The 25,842-nt window shown below is 40.1% G+C and overlaps 1 protein-coding gene across 1 annotated transcript; it reads left to right on the forward strand.

Annotated features, from left to right (window-relative positions):
• On the forward strand, window positions 1-25,586 carry fam163ab (family with sequence similarity 163 member Ab). The gene is made up of 5 exons (XM_038715475.1): window positions 1-459; window positions 22,103-22,197; window positions 22,273-22,294; window positions 22,666-22,780; window positions 23,135-25,586. Exons 4-5 carry the CDS (start codon window positions 22,688-22,690, stop codon window positions 23,531-23,533), a joined length of 492 nt encoding a protein of 163 aa, XP_038571403.1. The 5' UTR covers window positions 1-459; window positions 22,103-22,197; window positions 22,273-22,294; window positions 22,666-22,687; the 3' UTR covers window positions 23,534-25,586.
• Window positions 25,587-25,842: the final 256 nt, after the last annotated feature.

Raw genomic sequence — 25,842 nt, forward strand, 5'->3', positions numbered from 1 at the left:
TCTCGTTCTCGTCCCTCACTTGTTGTATGTGTCCGTTTGAATTTGTGCGGTTTCAAGCTACCTGGTGGTTGTGCGACCTGTTGGAATCCTGAGAAGACCACTGTTGTGTGTGAAGGTTAACGCTTTCTTACATGTGCGTAAAAAGCGCTTATCCTAAAGCGTTGTCCTCGTTCTTCTTACCTGTTTGTTTGCTCCGGTTGCGTACAGTGACTATGCCCCGTTTTGGGTGACTACCCGTCGTGGCTGCCGTCGCTTTGACCTCTAGTCTGCTGGTCCCACAGCGGCGGTTTTTCCTTGGCGGCGTTGTGCGCTCTGAACTCCGGCTCATCCTTGCAGAAGTTCCGCCGCAGTCCAATGCACAGCGCTTCTCTGCTCTCCTCCTGCGATAAGGATGCTTTTCGTGGTCAAACTCCACAGGATTAGCCTGAGGTGAACAAACGGACCATGTAACCAGATCAGGTACGTACAATGATGAATGGTTTGTTATATCTGAGGAAAAGCTTTTTAAATGCCCCTGGCTCTGGATTCAAATGTCAGAGGTGGCAGATACATCTTTGACTCGGACCCTTGATGTGAAAGAGCCCCCTCCCCCCCATTCATTGGCAAGGGGGAAAATGTTCACATTGCCAAGCACAGAGATTTGTGACTTAAATTCTGCGTGAAATGTGCATTTATGGCTGCCAGAGGAGAGGAAGTGACGGTAGAGCAGTTGCTGGAGCAGCAGGAGCTGGAGTCTTGAGGTATTGCCATTTTGCTGCCGCTGTGATCTTTCACACTGGTTCAGTCTGGTCTGGGTGGCCTGCTGCTGCTGGCATTTTGTTAAAAAGACTGCATCATTTCTAACTGAAAAGATGAAGTAAGGCAGTGAGTGCCAGGGCTAGTGGTTGAATGCCCACATTGGTCACCTGTATTTAAATTACATTCAGTCATGATGCATTTTGGACAGAAAGAGGGCGCAGGTGAAGATCCTGAGTCAGTGGATTGAGCAAAGCACTCACACTGCTGGGGTTAGAGGGGTTCCCTGGAGCCACTCCTGTTAAAAATGGTTCATTTCTGAAAGTGCGTCATTATGTTTTACACTGAATAGGCTACCTCTAGATAATATGACAATGTTTGATGGATGATTGCTTAAAAAATTAGGAAGTTATTAATGGGAACATAGTAACCAAACTCCAAAGCCATAAAACTCGAAAGACTCTATATAAAATGTAATGCAGCCTTGCAGATAGGAGAAAACAAATCTCTAGTGGCACCTTACAATAATCATATGTCAACAAATCATCAAGTTGTACACCAAAATGGTGTTCTTCCACTCATGTTTGCCAGAATTATTTAATTTATTCTAATCCCAAATTCCCAAATTTTCCTATAAATGAGCAATAACTGGATTAAACAACGTGTTTAAAACTTCTCTGCTTGCAATGGCCCGTGCGCTTGAAGCTGTATGTGGAAGTGTCACTGCATCTGATTGTCTCTGTCTGAAATATGTTCATATTCAACATAAACAAAACCTTCCAAGTTAAATATTCCTTTACTATGTGCACATGGCAGCCAAAGTACAGTATGTGCAGTGTATTGATCTCCCACATCAACAGCCAACAGCAGGTGCTGTGTTGCTCTGACCCATTTCTTATAGAGGAAGCTGGAAAATACAGCTTGACTAAATAACTGTTGAGCAGCCTCACTATATCCTCCTGTCTCCATCCCGCATCAAACACAAACACACACACATGCAAATGCACGCACACTTCTTAATTCCTCCACCTCCAGTGGCTGTGACAACAGGAAGTGGACTGATTTCCCAGAGGAGTCTGTAGTCAGGGCTGTCACAGCTAACACAGCGGCAACAGACAAAATGTATTTAATACACAGGTTGTATAATGGTGTGCTGTGCCAACAGTTCAAAACACTGAGGGAAATTACAACTAGCTGCCTGCTAGCAACATTTGGCCTATAAGTGCTAAGTCGTTCTATAACAGCCTCTCTGGCTGGGAAACTAAATATTTGATCAACCTCAGTTAATTTAGGAAACAGTTAGCCTAAGCTGCTTTATTAACCCAGACAGATCATCATCATTATATTGGCTTATCATTATCGCTGCTGGGAGACAATTTCCATCACCAGTTTTGGTGATTTTTGTGTTTTTCCTTAGAAATACTTATTGATGAAACCTTTACCTGTTGGACAATCTCACTTTTTGGTGTTGCTTTCAACCAAAAGTAGCATTAAATACATCCCTACCAGCATGCGGATGTTTTATACTTTTGCATACATGGGAAAAGTTGTCACTATGATAATGTTATTGCTCTCTGTGTCCTAATACAGACACTGAGAACTGTCCCTGTGTAAATGTCTGTATTTTAAAAGTTTTATAGTCTCTTCATGGATAAATGGTCTTCTAACATTCTGAAGTATCTGAGTCATGGCCAGGCAACTAAAAAATACATTAAAGAACCTGAAATTGAAGAGCAAGGCATACTGGTCAAAATTAAGCCATTTAGTGAAGCACAAGTACAGTCTGTCTATACCGTTATGTTATTTGTATTTTAACAGCACATACTGCATATGTCCAAGACAAATTTCCTTTGGGACAATAAAGTCCATTTTTTCTTATCTTAAAGGCTGTGGAATTTTACTGTTTAGCATTAACCCACAATGTCCACTCAGGATTACCACGAACATCTGAAGGTTAGTGGGCCTTGTGACACAAGTCATACTGCAATTAAAATAAGAGTCCCAACATTATCACATATTTAAACCTGCTCTGGTTCTGGTTTCTCTATTTTTTTTAAAATAAATCAAAATAGAGAGACTCTGTTACTATAACAAAGGCATTTGAGTCATAGATTTTGTCTCTTGCTTTCTGGAGGCAGACTACTGTACTCAGGCTATCTTTGGTTGTAAAGTCATGTCTTTCTTCCTCCTGCTCATACTCCACTCAACATGGAACATTTTCTGGGACAACATGCATGGGAGAGTGTTTTTAAGTTGTGGTAGTGGTGTATATACAGTATGTGTGTGTGTGTGTGTGTGTGTGTGTGCGCGTCTGTTGTGTTGGGGTTGGGGTGCTTGGATATAGTCTCAAACTACCCTGGGAAAGTGTTTCAGTGTTTCAGGAGTGCTGTGTGAATTATTGAAAAGCCCTCAAGGTTTTTCTGGCTGGTGGATCAGTATTTCTTGCCATACAGTTGCAAGTCGAGTGTACTGTAGTTACACTTTAAAGGTGAGACGAGCTGTGTCCAAACTGCACTGCAGCATTAACAGGACAGGAAATGTAACTCCGGTGTCCGGAATCAGTCACACCGGCTCTTCTTAAGGTCTACCATTACAAACTAGCTATAATTTTAGAATAGGTTTGACTCTCCAGATGATGACTGTTTTCTATCAAAAGTGTCTGAGGGAGAAAGATAGTTATCAGCCAAGGAATGTGGAATGCATTTGTTCTAGTGAAATTTGCACATAACAATTGAACATCAGCAGGGTTTTTTGTCTGAGAATGGCAGATTGCCATATGTGAAAGACACCACAATAATATGTTGTATGTACAGCCCTTGAAACTTTACTGGACATTTAACGTAATGGTTAAAATTGTGTCACATCACAGGTAGTACTGTAGGGGAGAGCGGGGTGATTTCAGCCTGTGGGGAAGTTGAGCCACCCCTTGTTTCTCGGCAACCATAGACAAAATTAGTTATATGAATACACATGGCCCATGGAATAAGTGATAAGTACATTTAAGATATAAAAACTCACACGTGTTAGTGCTTTAGGTAGTTACAATATGAGGCTATATATGAGGCTATACTGTTAGCATGACATTACTCTTTAACTGCTGGATGATGCAGTTTTGTTAATATGGCAGTGATTGGGTAATTTGAGCCAAACTACCTGGGGGAAGTTGAGTCAACTATTTTACTGTGACTGAAATGATGTGACATTATGCATTTTATACCAGCAACCAACATGTCGTGCTTATATAAAAGGAAGACAGACAGGCTTCAACTGGATTTGGACAGAGTAGTGGGAGAGGTACAAAAATGGGAAGTCCATACATCAGGTGGCACGAGAAAAGACCAAGAACAGGATGACTTTAAAGCGATACATTGATATGAAACAACTAGGAGACATAGCTGCAGTGTTTCACTACTAAATACAACTGGGAACTGGCATTTGAGTTTGCATGATAAAATGACATTGATGTCGCTGACCTAGGGTTGGGCAATATAGCCAAAAATGTTATCACGATAAAAACATTTCATATCATTCAATATCGATAATTATCACGATATATGTCAAATAATTATTTCTTTCAACTTTAAAGGCTGATTTTTGCTCCTGAGTGAAAATGTAAGGAACCAGATGGTTAATTATGTGTTTAAACTTTTCTTTATGGTCAGAATGAGACACTTGATCCCAAACAGTGGATCACTTCACAATTCTAAGGTGGAACATTCAAAACTATTATGATAAAATTTGTTTTCAACAAATATGAATAGTTAAAACCCTCCTGCTGCCTCGAGCAAATTATAATGACTTCGGCTCCCTTCTTTCCCTTCCCTTCGAACAAAGCGGGTCAAAGGGACACCCCTCTCTTCCCCATCTGTCCGGCAACTCACGGGAAATTCAGTCCCTGTGCGCTGTTGAGACTGGGTAAAAGGGACTATTCGAAACAAAACCTTATGACTGTGGCAGCCCGAGCCCTGTCCCTGAGCGGGTCAAACGGACCCACCTATTCCCTTGGAACAACCAACAACAACAATCTTTTTTTCAGGCCTCTTTTTCTCAACAAAATACATATTTTTAATAGAAAAATTAAGTGCTAATTTGTCCGTAATTCAAATGAATTGAACCAAATATTTATTGACGATATATTGAACATTTATTATATTGTTATTGAGGAAAATTATATTTACGATAATTATTATTATTGTTTTATTGCCCTGCCATTCACCTTATCCGCTCCTCTTTTATTTGGAAAGCAATATTTTGAAAACCGTTTATTTTAGATCCAAATTGATTATTCCCAAGGATGCACCACATGTGGTTATGTCTAAGGCAATTAATCAACAATACACGTTACCGACTAACACAGGCCACAACATAGGCCATTGCCTAAGAAAGGATGCTGACCCAAGTATACCTCTGTGAGCTCGGATCATCTCCTGTAGTGTTGCTTCACTCGGCCTGGGTGGTGCCCGGTGTCCAGAAAAGACACCTATCCTGAAAAGTATAACTCGATTCCTTGTTCAGTTGCCATGGACTTCCAGGGAAAAGTGATATTTTTTTAATTTAAAATATTGTAGTTTGTTGTTATCAGTTCATAGTAGACAATGAAGAAAACATAAGGAGAGAAGAAGGGGGAGAGTTGGATGTTGTGTTAGTATTCTTTTATCATAGTATTAATGATTGACTCTCTTAATCCAAACATACTATGTTTTTTGGCTGCAATGTATTTCCAATTTTTCAAAACAGCTAGATATACAGTATCCTTGCTTTTCTAGACCTTTAGATAATATTATCTAACAGGATTCTCCAGACAGCACCAAGTGTAAATCTTTAAACAACCAACCAAAAATGCGTTGTCAATTTTTGCATATCTTTTGGTTTGCTTAGTTGGCTGGGATCATAACTTGTCACTCTTGCTGTGGCGTAGTGAATGTGAACACAGCTCTAAAGCGCAGCCAGACTGGGTGAGGTTGAGGCCAGTGAGAGGAAGGCTTGTTGGCAGACCCTGGAGGCCTTTGGAACAGAAACACTGTTATCTGCTAACGTAGCTCTACTGCTGTTGGCTGCTGTATCTGTGGTGACTCATCAAACACACTCACATACATACAGACATACACACTTGCAGAGATAACTCCAGAAATAATAAGACTGACAAACATAAGAGCATACAAAATATTGACAAAATACTCTTTGACATTTACATATACTCACACGCAGTTAGATATGCACCTTAACAAATAAAACAGACAAATACAATCCACTGAATGCTAAGACACACATGGACACTGACAAACATAAACACACACATTTTGGTACTGTAAGCCAGAGTGACATTTCCTCCAAATCAACAGTCACATAAAATTTTGTAAAATTACTCAACTGTGAACCACAGATTTCCTGCAGTGGAGATTGATAATAAGATTATGTACATTAATACAATTTGGAAATGTGAAACAAGTAAAATATCCCCATTCAGTCAAGATCCTGTACTCGTGAGGTGGGAAGTGAACAAGGGTAATCAATTTCTACACCCGTCTACCCCCCCATGACCTTCACAACCTACTCTGACCGCCTATTTCAACTTTGCCTCCTGTTTGCCTACATTTTCTCGCTGAGAAAACACTCAATGTTCACGTACAGACCTCCTTATTATTTCTTTTCCAACATCTTCTCAACTTTGTTGTATTCATTATTATTTGAAATGTTGAAAGTGATCCTGTAGCAGCCATACACAGGCATTGTTTCATGCTTAAATTATTACAATAAGCAGCTACAATACAGTCCCTTGATCACCAACAAACATGGAGTGAATAGTAAGGAGGAAAAGGTTGAAGGTCACAGGACCCAGATAATATCCCTGTGGCTTGAGTTAAATTTGGAAGAAATATTTGCTAAATTACGTATATATTCAGTATGAATAAAACATCACACACAGATGAGATCTAACTTTAATCCTGCTGACGTCAAGACTGGAAATTATAATGTTATTCATAACGTTCTATGATCATGTTCATTCAGTCCACTCTGCTGCTTTTCATACCCACCAGACACAATCATCTCTCTTTTATCTATTCCCTCTTGCTAACATTATGCTAAAGATTTAATCATTTTCCAAGTCGTGTCTCTATTTCATGACCCAAACAAAAATGGCACGTGGAAACAATAGCCACATGCTTTCCAGCTGCTATATTTGTATGGGTCAAAGAATGGAGACATACCATGTGTTACAGGTCATAGTACATTCCTCAGGAGAAATGTTTTGTGGCTGCATAATAGAATAGATTTTGATGATGGATATGTCTTCAAAAAAGATTTGTTATTTTATTTAAGATTTGTAATTACCTCCTGCGTTTTACTGATGTTAATTTTTTGACCAAATAGTGGGTTATCATCAAATTCATCTAGAAAAGTCTCGAATATGAAAACAATAACAGCCTAACTAATGCAGAGAGATCCGAGGAGATCTGAGTTGTTGTTTGTCCTGGAAGCGTTTCCCCTTCTGTGTGTCTGCCCGGCAGGATGACACAGTGGATTCAGTTACAGTCCTGTAAGCTGAAGGTCATAGGTTCAGTTTTTTGCACAGCCATGTGTTGAAATGGCCTTGAGCTGCGTTCTGAAATTCACACCTACTCATTCTTTGTAACGCTAGCAGCAAAGCATATGGTTTTTATGCCGATTTATTTCTAATTTATCCATTTTGACACTTGCGGGAAAGGCTTGGTAGGTTTCGAAAGGTTGATGAAGACTTGATGGCTTCACAGATTCTGTTGACAGACTGCTCAAGGGGAGCATGTTTTACATTTACAGCACAACCTCACAATTGACATCATTCAGGATAGGATTGGAAAAGTATAAGTGGAAGTAGATTAATGTTTATATGATCCCTAGACTTTAAAGACAGTGGAAGCTGTACTTCATTAGTAACTACTATGTCTTTAGGTCATATATTTTTTATAATGCTTAGAAGTTAACAACCATCAGTATTGTAAGAATGAGCTGTGAAAATCAACTTCCCGTAGATTGTTAAATGTCGGTCACAGCAGTAACATGCATCAATTCACAGGCAAATGGCTAAATCTAAGGTTGATATTTAATTCCTCATGGGAAAACAAGTATATCCACTGGTCCTTAGGTGACAACTAATTTAACCTGAACCGGTGCTCCTGAGCAAGGCACCTCAGCAGCCCTGCTTGTATCCCGCTGGCCCTGTCATCTGTGGCCGCTGTCCCTCACTTTATTAACAGTCAGAGATAAAATGGCCATGTGAATGTATGCTAATGTAATATTCGTGGGACATTACTCCCTCAAAGATAGAAGCTGGACCATTTCATTTCCTTTTATGAGACTGCCGTGCTGACCAGCAGAATGGAGGTACAGTAATTACAGCTTCCCCGGCTGCCCGCTGCCCTGTACTGGGTGTGTGTTCAGCGATGCTGCACTGCTGCCAATTGTGAAAGAGAAGCTGGCATATCGCAGGACAGCAGAGGAGGAGCTGAGCAGCTATAATGGAAACTCTGCAAACCTCGTAAAGCAGGTGAGACGCAGAGCTGTATGCATGTTTAACGTCAAGTCATTTTCCTGCTCAAGTTCTTCACTGTGAATCTGTCTGAACTGGATGTAAATTAACCAGAAAATCAAACTTCCAGTTTGAAATGCGAGCAAATCAGTGGCTCAGTAGTTAGAACTGTCCCTTCAGGAGGCAGTAGTTTGTTGGTACAGGTTTCTGAAGAATCTTAAACAGTATGTTTTTTCGCTGCTCTCTCGTTGAAAGTTTCAAGTTGTTTTACCTCTGGTTAGTGTGGTCAGAAATGTGCTCTGTTGTACCTGTAACCACACCAACAGTGGTGTCACAGAGTCCTAAAGTACACCTGTGCATCACTGCATCAAGGTGAGAAGCTACACTGAACAAAAGTTTGGTTTTGCCCCCATTCATCATGAGCTGAACTCAAAGATCTAAGACTTTCTCTATGTACACAAAAGGCCTATTTCTCTCAAATATTGTTCACAAATCTTTTAAAATCTGTATTTGTGAGCACTTCTCCTTTGCCGAGATAATCCATCCAACTCACAGGTGTGCCATATCAAGATGCTGATCAGACAGCATGGGTATTGTACAGGTGTGCCTTAGGCTGGCCACAATAAAAGGCCACTTTAAAATGTCTTAGATCTTTTGAGTTCAGCTCATAATGAATGGAGAAAAAACAAAAGTGCTGCGTTTATAATTTTTAAAATTATTTTCAGTGTGTTTGTCGGTCTGCATGTTTATTCAGTGACCGAGCCAAACCTGATTCAGTGGCTTTGACCTTGGTCCTCATTATGCCATGTTTTTGTTAATGTTGATGATATATGAATTGAAGTTGTTTACACTGTTACAGCCAGTTGTGCTGGATAAAAGCATTCAGCAAAACTGTGTTTCTGCTCTGTGCTCCTGTTCTTTAGATTCATTGGTTGTTGTTTACACCAGCAGTGTGTTGTATATTTCTTTTTTAGCCTCATTCAATACGCATTTAAAGAACAGGGATGTACAGTATGTTCAGGGTAAAACCCAATCAGCAGAAAATATAGTCCTAGTCATAGTGAAAAAAATGTTTAATCAATCGGACAGATTTAGGATGATGTTTGAACAAAACAAACAGTGAGCATCTGTGGACAACCATTAGTGCAGCTTTATCTTCCATGTTTGCTGAGCATTGCTGCAGGCTGTTTTGTATACATCTGCTCAAACCCCCCCCCCCGTCCCGGCCTTTCTGTGTGGAGTTTGCATGATCTCCCCGTGTCTGCATGGGTTTACTCCGGTTTCAACATGTTAGGTTCTCCAGTCAGTACCGTTGACTAGACACTGATACATACATCTGGAGTTGGTCCCCGGGTGCTGCACAGTGGCTGCCCACTGCTCCCTTGAGGGATGGGTTAAATGCAGAGAATGAATATCACTATGTGTATGTGACAATAAAAGGTTTCTTCTTCCTCATCAAATCTAATCATTACTGTTATTAAGTGAAGCGTGTTTGAGCAAATTCAGATTTGGGGAAATCTCCTTCGTAGTAGTTTATTAGCTCTCAGCTGCAGGCTTTGTGCCCATTGTGGTTTTTAATGGAGTCCCCTGGAAGCCCTCGCAGACACAAGTAGCTTTGTCACTGAGCTGATAGATTTTGAGAAAATGATTAACAATAATGCTGTGTTGTTATGTGTTTTGTGTCGTGTGTTATCTGACCCCACTCTGTTAGCAACAGCCATTTTTTCAGCTTGTACTGGCTTCTGTCATAGGCAGTTAAAGTCATCTTAAGCTACTTTCCATCAAATTATAAATGTTTGTTTTCTCTAACAAATAAGAATAGGATACATATAGGAAAATCCATGAAATGTTTTTTTAAGTTATATACATTTATTAAAATCATTTGAACAGTATTAGCAGTAGTCATAGAGTAGTAACAGCATAGTTGTGATCATAGTAGTTGCAGTATGTTAGTTACAATAGTAGTAGTGTCAGCAGCAGCAGTAGTTAGAGTCAGCTGGGAGACATAGCCATCCCACTGGCCTGGATATCTGGTGATAGGCCTATTTGGAAAGGGAGGAAATTGAATTTGACGTGTGTATAAAAATTACAGATGAGCTGTGAGTAATGAATCTTTCTCTTGCCATGTGAGTAAAGGTATTCACCACATCTTGAGTCACAGTGAGTGTGTAGAAAGGCTGAATCAGGAGCTGGCAGGCTGGAGTACAGCAGCCTGGAGAGCTGCATAACAGCATAATGTACACTAGTTATAAATCTGCCAGCAGCATATACAGCATCAGAACATGGTCCAGATTGGATGGAGAAAAAGACTGAAACTGTGTTCCAACTCTCTGTCGTCCTATCTCCCTCCATCTTCACAGGGACGAAGGCGTTTTACAGCCTGTATTGATCATGTGCCTTTATAGGGCCAAGAGGATCATTCTGGGGAGTGGTTGTTCACATTCATTGCATTCTTTGCCCCAAATGACCTCGAGCAAAATCAAGTAATTGAAGTAAAATGTTCAGTGTCATCAATCTCTTCCTAGTGGGCCGTAACTGCTGCAACAGCTTAAGAGGGAAGATGGGATAACGGTTGGTTGAGCTCCTGTAGGTCCCTCAGTACATGGGGAAAGGTTTTCAAGGTCACATGTAAGTGTTTGCATCCTGGAAGTTAATTTACTTATCACCTGGAGCATTGTATTATCAAAAATATGTAGCTGTAAAATAGTGAAATACAGTTTGTTCTGTAGTAGATTTTATCACAGTGGCCTGATGATCCAAAAGGTTGCAATCATTACTTAGATAGGAGTGTGTCATTTCGTCTTTTCCATTTCTTTTTGCTTGCACAGTACAGGATGTTTCCCATTAGCTCTGTCAGATCCACAAATTACTGAATTAAAATTAGAAAACAATCTGGTAAAGCACTTTGTAGTATATGACTAAGTGCAAAAATTATATACATACTTTTGTGCATACAATGGCTCCTCTCTTTTTTTCCTCCTCTCTTTCTTTTGTTATTAATGATCCATTTACAATGTTTTTTGAGACCAGCTAATGTGTAACATTTAAGACTAGAGATATTATTCTGTCTTATGAAAGAGTTAGCAGATCATTCACTCCCTTTTCCATTAAGGGCATGGGTGGAAGGGGCAAATATCAACAAAGAGGGAGTGGAGCTCTTGTTAAGGAATCCCCCCCCCCCTAACCAAAAATATTAAGGGACAGAATGCCAAGTAGATGCACACTGTCTTACCGGGTAACTTCTGAAAAACATTTAACTAGTAAAGTAATTAAACACAAAGACAATTTTTGAGTAGTTGCATCTTTCTTATACGTACATTACCTATGGAGAGGGGGTATAATAGCATAAATGTTACCAGCAAAGCAAATAAAAACTCTAAATGCTGGATGTGTAAGTTTGATGACATTTTATTGAAGATTTTGAAACCTAAAGTGTTTTTAACCCGTGGAACGTGGTTTGCTGCTACTGAGCTTGCTTGGGAACAGGCGCACAACAGTGTTTCAGCAGCAAGAATAACATGTGAACTGAATTCCTGTTGCCAAACCAAAGCAATAATCCACACAGTAATCTTCCATGAAACTCAATCCACCAGGCCTCACAATTTAATGTATTTATTCAATTTAACAACATGGACAAAATTACACACACAATGTTAACATGCTTCCAGTAACGTAACTGATCGACAGAGCATATTCCTTTACTGTAGTAAAGTAGATTATCCAATGTTTTTCACCAGGTCATATGTGTCCAGTAAAATAAACTACATAACATCAGTGCTAATGAGTAAAGCTTAGGTACAAAGATACATTTAGCTGGATGTTACTGTACGTTTCCATGGCTTTACAGTTAGAGCTGCACTGCAACCGCCAAACATGAGTGAGCTGTGTACAATCTAATGTTGTCACCTTGCAACATTAAGTATAATCAAATGATCCAAATAGTTATGTGATTTTAATTTATAGTTGACATTATGTGAAGTGTCACTGTGCAGGCGTTAACAGATTAGTCTTTTTGTTTTGACATTCTATGATTCTACTTTTATAGTAATTAATCTTTATGAAAAAGAAATACGACGATTTCTAAACCAACCCCCTAAATTGTGTTTACTTCGCACCCACGCATGGAAAAAAACAAACACACACGCACACACACACACACACACACACGCACACACACACACACACACACACACACGTGCAAACACGCACAGACGCCCACACTGGGCTGCAACAGAGACGATGGAGGGAAGAAACAGATAGAGGAAAGCCTTTGGAACGCCAGATAACAGGATTAGACAAATTACATTTCAACTGTGACCGTGAATCCTGTTTGGATGTGCGACTTGTTTTCTCTCTGCTTACAACGGCATCCAAAGAGCTGTGACAAAATGGTGGTTTTCCAAAATAATAATATGCTGAAATTTTTTATGAATTATTGCCTGGGTATACTGGCTCTGGGTCTGAGCTGCTGCTGCTGCTGTTGCTGTGACCTATAGCTGAAGTTGTCAGGCAACAAAACATGGTGGTTGTCAGTCTTTTCTCAACACTTAATACCAAACTCATCTGATAATTAGGGGAGAAACAGGTCACACAGTTGCTTAATCGTTTTATCATCATTTTATTTTGACAGCTACTTTAACTACTTGTTTGTTTCACCAATTAGTATTTTGTCAGTGGCATAATCTGAACACTCCCTAGTGTTCACTAATCTTGTACCTGGTTTGCACTATTGATTCTCACTTAAATGTTATTTATTGCAAACAAAAGTTGGAACCAGTTCTGAATTGCAACCATTTCCAAATTTTAAAACCAGGATTCACTAAGAATAATGCTTTTTAATTCTACTTAATTATTTCTGATGGCAGAGTTTGGCCTACGGTGTTTTACATTACATTACCCATTCCTCAACAAAGGTGTTTATTTAATATGAAGAGGAACCAGAATCAATCAGCTAATCAGATCGCTAAATCGAAATGATACCCAAGCCTAGCAAAGACATTACCTTCAAGACGGAGTTTGCCTTTGCAAGGCTTTTTGTCACAAGCTGACTTCTTCCATTTAGTAACTCTTTATTTGAAATGAATTAATTCTTCATTTGAAATTACAAAATTGCATTTGACTGATGAGTGAGGAGGTTGGTGTCTTGTAAAAACATATTTTGTTTGTCTGGCAAATTGTGGGGATTGAACCTGTGGCATTTATGTTACAAGTACAGATGGTTTGTAGTGTGTTTGGAGGAGGAGATACTGACACTGGCTGACTGCTGGTCTGAGCAATTTAAGATCCAAAGAATCAATCTTTTAAAAAATCCTCCAGGGCAGTCAAGGTCCTTCAGATGCTCCTGAAGACTGATGGCCAAGACTCTGGAGGGAACACTCAGAGAGAGAGCGAGAGGGAGAGAGATAGCTCCTGTGATGTTCTCATTACTCTGATTTGCCAAAAAACAGCATATGGGAAACCTGTAGTTTTCCAACATGAAGGGTTTTTTATCCTACAATAAAAATAACCTACAGGACTGAGACAAAGGAAGACAATAACGGAAATGGGCACAATGGAGTGCAAACAAGCTGATGCAACAGGCTGATAAAACAAAATATGAAAGTCTGGTGGTGTAGTGCAGTACAGAGCTGTGTATCATACTGTTGCATAATCTGATATAATGGAGTGTGGCATACAGTTTACAGTATATTAAAACAAACCATAACAGCATGTATCATAAAACATAATGTAATATATCAGTGAAATGTGTGGTATTACAGCATGGCCCATTGTAACATTGTTTCATAAATTCCCCTCATTTTTAAAAGGCAGTACATCAATTTAAATTATTAAGAGTTTCACCTGAATTTCGAAAAAAAAATTTCAAATGGACTTCATTGTCATTCCATTTCTCTTCATCCATTCAGCTTGACATCCTGCTCTGAGGAGATTTCTTTTTGGGAGGCAGGGTCATTTTGTTTTGTTTTGCGCTGACCAATCAATAGCAAGTGATGTGTCTGCCAAGCCAACATCTTCTTCAGTTGACAAGGAAGCTGTAGTCGAGATTGCTAGAAGCAGTTAATAGTTTAGGTTTAACAGTTGTTACTTCTGTAATTTGAATTGTGTCACAGCACTGGTAGGTCTTAATTTCCACTAAGCCTAATGTCTGTACTTAGCTACTAACAGGCCACAACATCAACTGAATGCCTTCATTAACAACAAGAAAAGGACGCCTGCCCTGAATCCTGGCAGGTGTGGCCCATTCCGCAGTTGCTCCACTCTTCCCCTGCAACATCTTTATGCCCGCAGACTGGCTCATACTACTAATGATAACCTATAACCCTGACACTTACAAAAAAAGTTAATCTGCGAACACATCATCCATGTCTTTGTGATGTCTTTCTGTTGCTATTTTTAAAGGAAGTAGGTAGCTATGTAGGAAGAACGCGTCTCTATTCTTATGCCAAGCTTGTCACCGTTTGTTGTTTTTTTTACCTTCCATGTTTGCTGAGCATTGCTGCAGGCTGTTCTGTCTATTTGTTTTATTTTATTTACAAAATAAATGCAGATTAAAAATATAATGAGCAATGGGAATAAAAATCGAGCAATAATAGGAAAATTTGCACACATCAGCATTGCTTGCAGCCTCAGGGTATATATGAGCCCGTCAAGATGACTGACAGGTGTCAGAAAATTTATTTTCTGCCTCAGGCTAAAATATTGCAGATTCAAGTTTTAAGGGAAAAAAATCTGATTGCTTTGCTTATCCTGGAGTGCAGTGTGCCCCCAACTCACAACATAATGACACACTGAATGGACTCTTTATTCCATGGGATATGATTTGAGACACATCTAATTTTCAAATTATTTTGCTTTCCACTTTGATGGTTCACTAGCATGGACCACGCCACAACAATATGTCATTTAAAGGTTTAATGAATATTCTGAATGTGCGGATAGATAAATGGATGTAGAGGTGAAAGGAAGTGGTGGAAGAAGGATGCCCTGTGATAGGCTGGTCGGGGAGGATGTATGATGACCGGGCAGAGGAGAGTCAGAGTGGGGGTTCCGTCTTAGAAGTGGTCTCACCCGAGTAAGTTACTGGCCCCCCAGACGTTACCTAGATGAGACATGAGAGAGGTGTGCACTAGGTTGATAAGGAAGGGATGAGGGGATGAGGGAAGAGGGGTTGAGTGGGTGAAGGGCAGGGGGGCCGCCAGGAATTTTGGGCCCTATGATATAAAACTGAAATTGGACCTCCTGCGCAGCTGTTGTCACCACTTCTCTAGGACTTAACTGTCCCATCAAAAGGCTTGCTAGTGTCTGGCTTCTTGTAGTTCAATATTAGTACTAGCACAATATTTACTGCTGGTGATTTGTACATGCAAGTCAGCATACAGGATGCAGTTCACTATTTACTTCTCAAATAAATTGCCCTTCATGATGGGAATAATAAAGTCTGTATCTATAGATGTCATTAACGGCCATAATTCAATCTAAATGAATGTATCAAACTGGATTATTTTAATAAGGTAAGCTGCTGTCCAGCATCCAGGACAGACAGGAAGTTGTTTTTTTTAATTTTATTTATTACATAATGATCATTATGTGAGAAAATAATTTGTGTTTGAATTTCTGTCATTAAGAAATATTTCATTGTCTTTTTTTGTTATGATAAAAAGAGCAAGAGAGACCCTGGAATGATGCTAACTGGATGTCATTAACACAATGTTGCTCGCCTTCTTCACTGGGACAGTGAGACTACAGTTATGGGGAGACTGGGGTGCTGCTGACTCGTTTCCTTGCACTGATTAAATGTTGAGGAAATGTAGGCTAACACTAGTCTGTAGATAGGGCGGCTGTGGCTCAGGAGGTAGAGCGGGTTGGCCGTTAATCGGAAAGGTCAGCGGTTCAATCCCTGGCTCCCCCTGGTTGCGTGTCGAAGTGTCCCTGGGCAAGATACTGAACCCCAATTTGCCCCTGGCGGCTATTCCGCCAGTGTATGAGTGAGTGTGAATGTTAGTTTCCGTTTGAGCACTTAGGCTCAGTGTATGACTGGTGAATGCAGATGTAGTGTAAAAGCGTGGTCGAAAAGACTAGAAAGGCGCTATACAAGTACGGAGCATTTACATTTACATTTACAGATAGCTAGCTGTGGACATGAAGCCAACAGGTTAACACCACTCACAGACTAAAGGCTACCCACCTTTCTTGGGGAAAAACTGGGTTCCAGATTGACATTCTTTCCTTTGTCTTTCCTCTCTTTCCTTTTTTGAAAACCAGATTTTGGTTTACTATGCAACATTGTTAACACTGTATTTCTGGCGCATCTACTGACTGCATCTAAACACTGTCTCTGATGTGTGCGCTAATGCAGATATAGGGGGGTGGTCAGTCAATATGGAGGTTTACTTTTTGGTCAATGGGGATTTTGAACTTTCACTGCCAAAAACAAGTAAAACAAAGAGATCATTCATTTTATTATTATATTTGAAATATATTTATACTCAGTGATGATGGTTTATATAATGTATAATATAATATAATTTCATATTAGTTTATAATTATTTTTGGGGCCCCTGTCAGTCAGGGGCCCTTGGAATTGTCCTAACTTTTCCCCCCTAGACGACGCCCATGGTGAAGGGATGAATGGATGAAGGGGAGGGGCGATGAGGGGGGAAGTTGAACGGATGAAAGGAAGGTAAAGGGAGGGTGGGTTGAGCAATCTGAGACAAAAGAGGCCGGCTGAGTAGCATGGGTATACACTCACCTAAAGGATTACACCTGTTCAATTTCTTATTAATGCAATTATCTAATCAACCAATCATGCATTTAGGGGTGTGGTCCTGGTCAAGACAATCTCCTGAACTCCAAACTGAATGTCAGAATGGGAAAGAAAGGTGATTTAAGCAATTTTGAGCGTGGCATGGTTGTTGGTGCCAGACGGGCCGGTCTGAGTATTTCACAATCTGCTCAGTTACTGGGATTTTCACGCACAACCATTTCTAGGGTTTACAAAGAATGGTGTGAAAAGGGAAAAACATCCAGTATGCGGCAGTCCTGTGGGCGAAAATGCCTTGTTGATGCTAGAGGTCAGAGGAGAAGGGGCCGACTGATTCAAGCTGGTAGAAGAGCAACTTTGACTGAAATAACCACTCATTACAACCGAGGTATGCAGCAAAGCATTTGTGAAGCCGCAACACGCACAACCTTGAGGCGGATGGGCTACAACAGCAGAAGACCCCACCGGGTACCACTCATCTCCACTCCAAATAGGAAAAAGAGGCTACAATTTGCAAGAGCTCACCAAAATTGGACAGTTGAAGACTGGAAAAATGTTGCCTGGTCTGATGAGTCTCGATTTCTGTTGAGACATTCAGATGGTAGAGTCAGAATTTGGCGTAAACAGAATGAGAACATGGATCTATCATGCCTTGTTACCACTGTGCAGGCTGGTGGTAGTGGTGTAATGGTGTGGGGGATGTTTTCTTTGCACACTTTAGGCCCCTTAGTGCCAATTGGGCATCGTTTAAATGCCACGGCCTACCTGAGCATTGTTTCTGACCGTGTCCATCCCTTTATGGCCACCATGTACCCATCCTCTGATGGCTACTTCCAGCAGGATAATGCACCATGTCACAAAGCTCGAATCATTTCAAATTGGTTTCTTGAACATGAGTTCACTGTACTAAAATGGCCCCCACAGTCACCAGATCTCAACCCAATAGAGCATCTTTGGGATGTGGTGGAACGGGAGCTTCGTGCCCTGGATGTGCATCCCACAAATCTCCATCAACTGCAAGATGCTATCCTATCAATATGGGCCAACATTTCTAAAGAATGCTTTCAGCACCTTGTTGAATCAATGCCACGTAGAATTAAGGCAGTTCTGAAGGTGAAAGGGGGTCAAACACAGTATTAGTATGGTGTTCCTAATAATCCTTTAGGGGAGTGTAGATAGGCTTGTCAGGTGATTAGAGGTTTGGTTGAGGTGTGGCCCTGCTCCCGAACATAACAATTTAACTTCATATATGGAGCTACATACTTGTTTAATGTATTTCTGACAGCTGTGAAATGAAGTGTGTGTTAAAGGAACTAAACAAAATGTCTGTAAACAGGCTATAAACTCCCTTAAAATCTGTGAAGCCTTGAAAGCTGTTGCTGTCTTTCTTATTGCATTATGTATTTATAGTACTTAGAAGCTACAAACAACATGGGTTCTGCTGAATAGATTTACTGGAATGAGTCAGACATCATATGTATTATACTGCAGTATTAACTCTTATTTGTAGGTCAGACATTTGTGGTGAGTGTTGAGGTTCAGTGGTGTTATTGAATTATTAAATGAAACACTGTGCAATGACTGCAGTTAGTGTTATGAAGACTCTGCTCTCTGTTTTAATAGATGTTTTATTAGGATGTCCTGATTTATTTGGTAATGGGTGAGTGAATTCTGGATGTGTACATGTAAAAGTGTATGTGTGTGCATGAGAGTCTTATCAGTATACAGGGCTCTTCAGGCAGTATGGGGGATTGAGGGCCACTCTAATCCGGCCCCAATGGTGACTGATCTAGCTCTCTTTCTGTCTCTGCTCAGCATGAGTTTGTGTTTGTGTTGATGCAGATATCTTATTCCTCTCTGTAGTTTGTCAAACAAAGTAAAGTCAAATTAATCTAACCAACAAATTTGCCTCAAAGTGCTTGTTGAACAACATGTAAACAGGGACAAAAAACCCCAATGTTATTTTGTGTCTGAGTAAAGGATGATGTGGGGACGGCGGTGACTCCATTTCCATTTCCTCCTGGCAGTACAAGTCACCGCGCTGGCATTAATTATGAAAAATAGTTTGGTGTACTAAGTCTGAGATTGCACGCACTGGAGAGAGTTATGATGAATGATGTTAAGGAATCTGTCAGCTGCCATCCCGTTTGGTCTCCACAAATAATTAAAGGCTAGTGTACTTTCTGACAGAAACATGGTTTATGAGCTCGATGCAAGTGTAGTGGTTCAGATCGCAGCCTGTGGGAGCAGCACTGCCTCATTTTCTTATCCTCAGTTGAGGGTCTGTCAGGACTTCCAGCTCAGTGTGTTTGTAATGAAGAAACCCATTCAGATTATCTTAACACTGGTACCTATCATCAATTTAAGATGTTCAACGCATCTCAGGAGCTATTGTGTAATGTAATTTGGTCCTGTAATTTTTTTGTTGACCTTACTTTTCTTCTTTCTTTATCTGCTTCAACTGCAGTAAGTCCCTGTTTCCATATTTCATAGAAAGTACAATATATTAAATATGTTTGCAATATATGTATACATGTATGGATAGGCATTGCACATCCTAGTTTGAACACTAGAGGCGCTGCCATCTGGAACTATTTGGCCTACAATGATGGATTACTAGTCGATAAAAACTTTTAGAATAGGCCTTGTTGATCTAATATGAGTGAAAATTCAGCAACTGGGTGCTGATTTTTCACCTCACATTTGTTCAGAAACAGATTTTGGTGGACTGCTAAGGTGAAATAAGTGAATGTTTATGTAGCCACGTGGAACCCACTACACAGGCTCAAACCCCATTGGCTCACAGAACTAGGGCCTGGAAGTTGGACCCTTGATTAAATGTGGTGGAAGTGAAAATTGCTGAAAATGTGGCCCGTGACTTGTTATATTTTTTGTATATATGGTCAACAATCAAAGTTTGGCCACCCTTGCTTTAGAGGGGGCTGGAGCCGAACCCAGCTGACATTGGGTGAGAGGTGGGGTACTTCCCGGACAGGTCGCCAGTCACTCACAGGAATGACACATAGAGACGGACATTTCTTATATAGTGTATATTCTCTTAGCCCAGTTCTAGATCTTCTTTTGTACAGTTTATGTTCTTGAAGAGTTGTAGGGTAAATGACTTTCTTTCAGTTCATGTGGGTAGGCAGCCAGCAGACATACAGCTCAGCTATAGAAGGACTCTATTGTCCATCTTATATGGGCAGAAGAGGCAGAAGCCTGAAAACATTTTTCAGTGTATTTGACTGGTGTATCCAATTGTTGAAAAGGGGAACTCTACCAATTTTTCACATCAAAGTCTACATTCAGGTAATCCATATCTCCACCTGAAGTGTCAGTGGCCAATTTGCACTGTGGGTAATGTTGGCAGCAGGTTTTGGCAAGGAGGATTCTCCAGCATTATTTTTTTTCATCACTAAGGGTTTTACTGTCCATTGTGTGTCCAACAGTGTTGTAAATTGGTGGAGTACTCCAAGTTAAATCCAAGTTGTCCTGTTTGTAGTTGCCACCAGGGCACAGACGTGAACAGGTTTTCTCAGTAGGTATCTATATACAGTAAACTAAATACAGAGTCAAGCACTCTGAATGAGTATTGCCACCATTTTGTCCATTAAGTAGTTTGGCAGTTTTAGCTGTTGTGTATATATTGCACTCTTTTGCAGTAATCACACAGTTGCTGTTCTTGGTCAGTACCTCTGAGTGACGGTTTAGTATGCTTTGTTCTTCTCCGAGCTTCTGTGGCGAGCAGGTGAGATGCAACCATGTGAAGTGAGCATCTCTATGGTGAGGAGGCCAGATCTCATTAGGCTGGTCTCTAATTTAATGACACTTTGCACCATGGATGGGCTGATAGACTTCATCTGTCACATCACATTTACAGGACAGACTGCTCACATGAAAACATGCGCACACACACACACACACACACAAACACACCAGTCCATTTAGAAATCAAACAGCTGGAATCACAATTGGCTGAGGAATTAGCTCTATGTGCTCATGCAGAAAAGGTGAATAATGTTTGTCTCTGTGTGTTTGTCTCTCTCTTCGACCTTGCATACCTCCTTACCTTCTCCATACATCTGTCCCTTCTTTTTTCAATCCTACTTTCCCTTTCTCTAACTACACAAAACATGACCGCCTCCTCCACCCCAATCATGGGTCTGACATGTTTTCTATCAGCAGTAATAGATTTTACTTCACCAATACAAGCCTCAGCTTGCAAATTAAAACCCCTAACCAAGTGCTAAATCACTTTTACTGCTGCTCTGCCATAATGGCCCATGTGTCTGTTTGTGTGTATTTCAGTGTGGATGAGATAGACAGACACTGCTCAGGATTATGTGCGTGAGGTTTTTGGAGACTTTGATATGTATAGTAAATATCTTTGATGTTTTCATTCTGTTTCCTCTCTGTCTGACAACAGTGATCCAGCAGTGATCCCACCTGTTTCACTGATTGAAAAACTGAAATTGAAAGAATTGGAAAGTTAGCACAACCAATGATAAATAGGTTACTATAACTGAGTAGACAGTGAAGGGAGTGCAATCTATAAAACACTCATCAACAGAAATCCAAAAAAGGAGACCTCACATGCATTCCTTGATTCATACAATGATAATGCTTTAATAATTGTTTATTTACAGCAGGTTAATATAATTATAACATGTTTACAATCTATTGCAAATCCAGCAGCCCCTGAATAAATTTGTTTTTGTCGATTACATCAGAGACGAGTTGATTCTACTCTGTAATGTTTAGCTGTGTTTAAGCTGTGTTGTGGTAATAAAGGGACACAAAATATTGGATGGCATTGCATTACATTATAGGCACAGCCACGCTGTTGTTTTTTTGTATGTGTGTAATGCAACATCAGTTTGTGTGTGGGTTAATATGTATGCCTTCTGTACATCGAAGTCATTCCTATAGTCTGCACTATCTAGTGAGAGTACTGTATGTTTGTGTGTGAGAGAGATTTTTCTGTACTCTTGGTTCCACCTTGTGGAGAAAAATGTTTAAAGGTTCTACAGTTAAACTGTACCTACAATTCATCACATGTCCTGCTTCCTTCCCTCCCTTCTTCATTCTTCTCTCCTTAGAGATGTTCATGCAGAGTGGGTATCCAGCGGTGTGACCTCTCACCTTTGACTTCTGACTTCTCTTCACCCTCACTACCTTCAAACACTCTTCTGATGTAAGTGTATCTAAATATCTGTCTGTCTGTCTGTCGTATGTGACATTTAATTTAATGTTATTTCTCTTCTTTCAGGTGTTAAGCAACTTTGCTGAACGTGAGTATAACAACAATAATCACAACCAGGTCAATGTATGACTTATGTCACCTGGCAGGTTAGGTTAGGGTTCATTTTTGTAGATAGAAAAGCTGTCACTGGACATATTTCAGCTGTACTGTCATAATGCATGCTTGTATTTAAGTAATTTACATTGTGCATGTTCTCTAATGTTACCTAATTCTCTCCACATAATTATAAATATACCTTTTGAGTTTGTTCTATGACCACACTTACATGTGAAAATACATTGCAGCACATTGCATCTGTGTTTAATGTGATACTGAGCTTTGTGTGATTTGATTAAACTTCATATTTGTTGTGCAGTGGGAGGCTCTTGTTAATGATGTCACTTCCTGTGCCTGTGTCAGAGTTTGATGGAGAGCTGGTCGGATGACAGCTGGAACTGTTGTCATAACCGGAGGAATACTGGCCACAGTGATACTTCTGTGTATCATAGCTGTGCTCTGTTACTGTAGACTCCAGGTATGCCTGTTTGTGTGTGTGTATTTCAATTTTTATATCTCGGACTAGAGACTGCTTTTTGAGGGTTAAGATGTGGTTTTAGGGTTCACGTCACAATTGGGTTAGTTAAAGGGGTAGGGTTAAGGTTAGGAATGTAGTTGTGATGGTTAAGGTTAGGGTAAGGGGAAGAATGCATTATGTCAATAAGATTTGAAGATACTACATTCTAAAAGCATACTAATTATTTTGGAAAAAGTGAGTTGATCTCAACCTATGTCTTAATTTGTTTTGGGGGGAAAAAAGCACTGAATTAACTCAATGTTGTAGACTTAAGTGAACAGTTCTTGGTTGGTAATGGACTTCTCTCCCCCGTAGTACTACTGCTGTAAGAAGAATGGGTCTGACAGCGCCTCCATCTCTCAGCAACACTTTGCCTGCAATGCATGCAGTGTCTCCGGCCTGGACGGGTCGATCATCACCCCATTGTCCATGTCACCACCAGAGCCGCCCGTATCCTCCGACCCCACCAAATCCACAGGGGGTCAACGCAGTTACTGCCCCACCTGCTCACCCTATGACTCGCCCTTTTACATCCGTACCACTGATGAGATGCGCAACGGTGGCGAGCGCATCACCTACATGCCCACACACTATGAGAACCAGGCGTTGGCGATGCCACTGCCCACTGTCCGAGGCTCCCTGCTGAGGGAGACCCAGCGAGGCCGGCCTCCCGATTTCTACACCAACACCCGAGCCATCAGCACAGAGGTGTGACCAACCCAAGCCCCCACCCCCTCTCCACAACACTACCCATATACACAGAGACACTCCCCTGTTCACTTACACACATAAACCAGCACCACCACTAACCAGACCACAAAAATAATGCTGACACCTACTGCAGCTGCCAGAGAGATCTACTAGATCCACTGTTTGTGGAGGTTATATGATCATGTTTATTTGGGGGCTTGGGTTTGGGGGGAATGTGGGGGGCTTGGGAAGTGAGGATTGTCTAAACTGCTGAAGTGTGTGACAAGCAGGGATCACTTGCAAACCTAGTTCATCAGTTTATACCCTTAAATTTTATGTTCAAGGTAAGTAATTCTGTAACTGATGGTAGATAAAACTGTAGCTGTAAAGTCAAAGTAAAAATGCCCCTTTATGCTCTCACATGAAGGGTATGGTTGTAAACATGTAAACTGCCTGTTGACTGTTACTATATCTTCACTGACTGAGGGCTATCTTAGATAATTTATGATTCCCTTGCTACACATCTTCCTAAAAGACAAAAAAGAGTATATAAAGTAATATAAAGTAAATATGAAGCAATTTTGTCATAAGAAGAATGGAGACTGAAATACATTTCAAAAATAATTTGCAATAGAAGGAAAAGTCAACATCCCCTTTGCAGTTTTCTGGATCTCTGGCAAGCATGCTCGAGTTACAGGAAAGGCGGAAGACGACGGACGACTGGAGCTTTCTCTATGCAAGCTGTCTGGCAAACTACTGCGGCTCTTCATCTCCAGTCATCTACTTTCAGCAGTTTTAGGCTCATCATGGAACTTTATTGGAGGAATATTGTAAGCACGGTGCACACCCACTGAGATATTACGAACCTGCACCTGTAGATAGACTTTCAAGCATTTAAAACTGGATCATGGTTACAGTAGTTCAAAGCCTCATGGGTTGCCAGGTCCACATTGAACCCCCACTTTCTCCCCTAAGTTGTAAACCTCTGAATGAGCAAGGACGCCCTGTGCCCATGAACGGAACAGCGGTAAGCTTCAAGTGAAGGAGAGAGTGAAAATCTCAGCGACGCAAAAAGTTTGATATGTAAATAATAACCAGAAAGCAATGAATTCATCTCTTGATCCCATTGTGTTCTTGATGGAGTGAGATGCAGTTTGAACATGATGTATTTTGAATGAGGGAGTGTTATTTACTAGTTTGTGCTATTTTGTCTACACACTCCTCCTATACTCCTGTACTACTCTCATGTTGAATCTTTGAAATGCAAATAACCATGTCATTTATGTTCATGTTTATTTTTCATATTGTGAGGAAGTTAGAATACACATTAATGTGATTGAAAACTGTTTCATTGTTTCTACATAATACTTATCCAGTATTGCTTGCCTTACACAATAATATTTCCTGAGATATTTGTCCTTTCTGTGTATTGCAGGATTCAGTGAGGCTAAACAATCAATGCAAGAAACCTTAAGGACTTGCATGGTGTGATAATGTATGATTATTTTGATTGATGAAGATTGTAAGGACAGACCTAGTATTATAATTCATCCATTAAACAAAAATGCTATTCCCAACCTATTTTCAGCACTGCATATAACATATGATTATTCATTGATCAGTGGCTACTTAATTTATTTATTTATTTATTAAGGTTAAATAGATGCCAAGTGTAGTAGGATTACACTGTACATCCTGAAACTCCTCAAAACCATTTAGAACAGAATTGTTTAAAAGGACAAATAAACAAACAGAGGACTGGCAAAATGAAAGTTCATCACTAAAGATTGACAGGTTTGATATTTGGAAAACAGAAAGGTCTGGCCTGGAATCTCCCAAGATACAGTGAAAAAAAACAAGTGTTTCTCCATATTGTTGCCCACTACCACAGATAAGGATTTATTGTCATCATTAATTGATTTAGGTATTGTATTAACTATATATTTTACTCTTTGAAAACATAAAAAATAGCTTTTTAGAAATGTGGTTAAAACCGATATCATACCTGACGAATACAGAAACATTAATATGTGACAGTGTTGAATTTTGACAATTAAAGATTTGTAACTGCTTGAAATGGCTCTTTGTATGATGACTGACAAGAACACACACACACACACACACACACACACACACACACACACACACGTTATAGGCTGCCTATTCAATTTTTCCACAGAAACATTTCCACATTTATTTATTCATCTAAATGTTAAAGAAGGAGAAATGTTTCTGTAATATTCATAAGCACTGAAGGCAACATGAACTTTGACCTCCAACTAATGATTTTCATGAATGATTCCCATAAAGAATGCCCATTTAATTACATGCCT

Source organism: Micropterus salmoides, unplaced genomic scaffold, assembly GCF_014851395.1.
Source record: "Micropterus salmoides isolate LMB-PRFRI ecotype aquatic unplaced genomic scaffold, ASM1485139v1 Ms_hic_scaffold_13, whole genome shotgun sequence".
Taxonomy (NCBI): domain Eukaryota; kingdom Metazoa; phylum Chordata; class Actinopteri; order Centrarchiformes; family Centrarchidae; genus Micropterus; species Micropterus salmoides.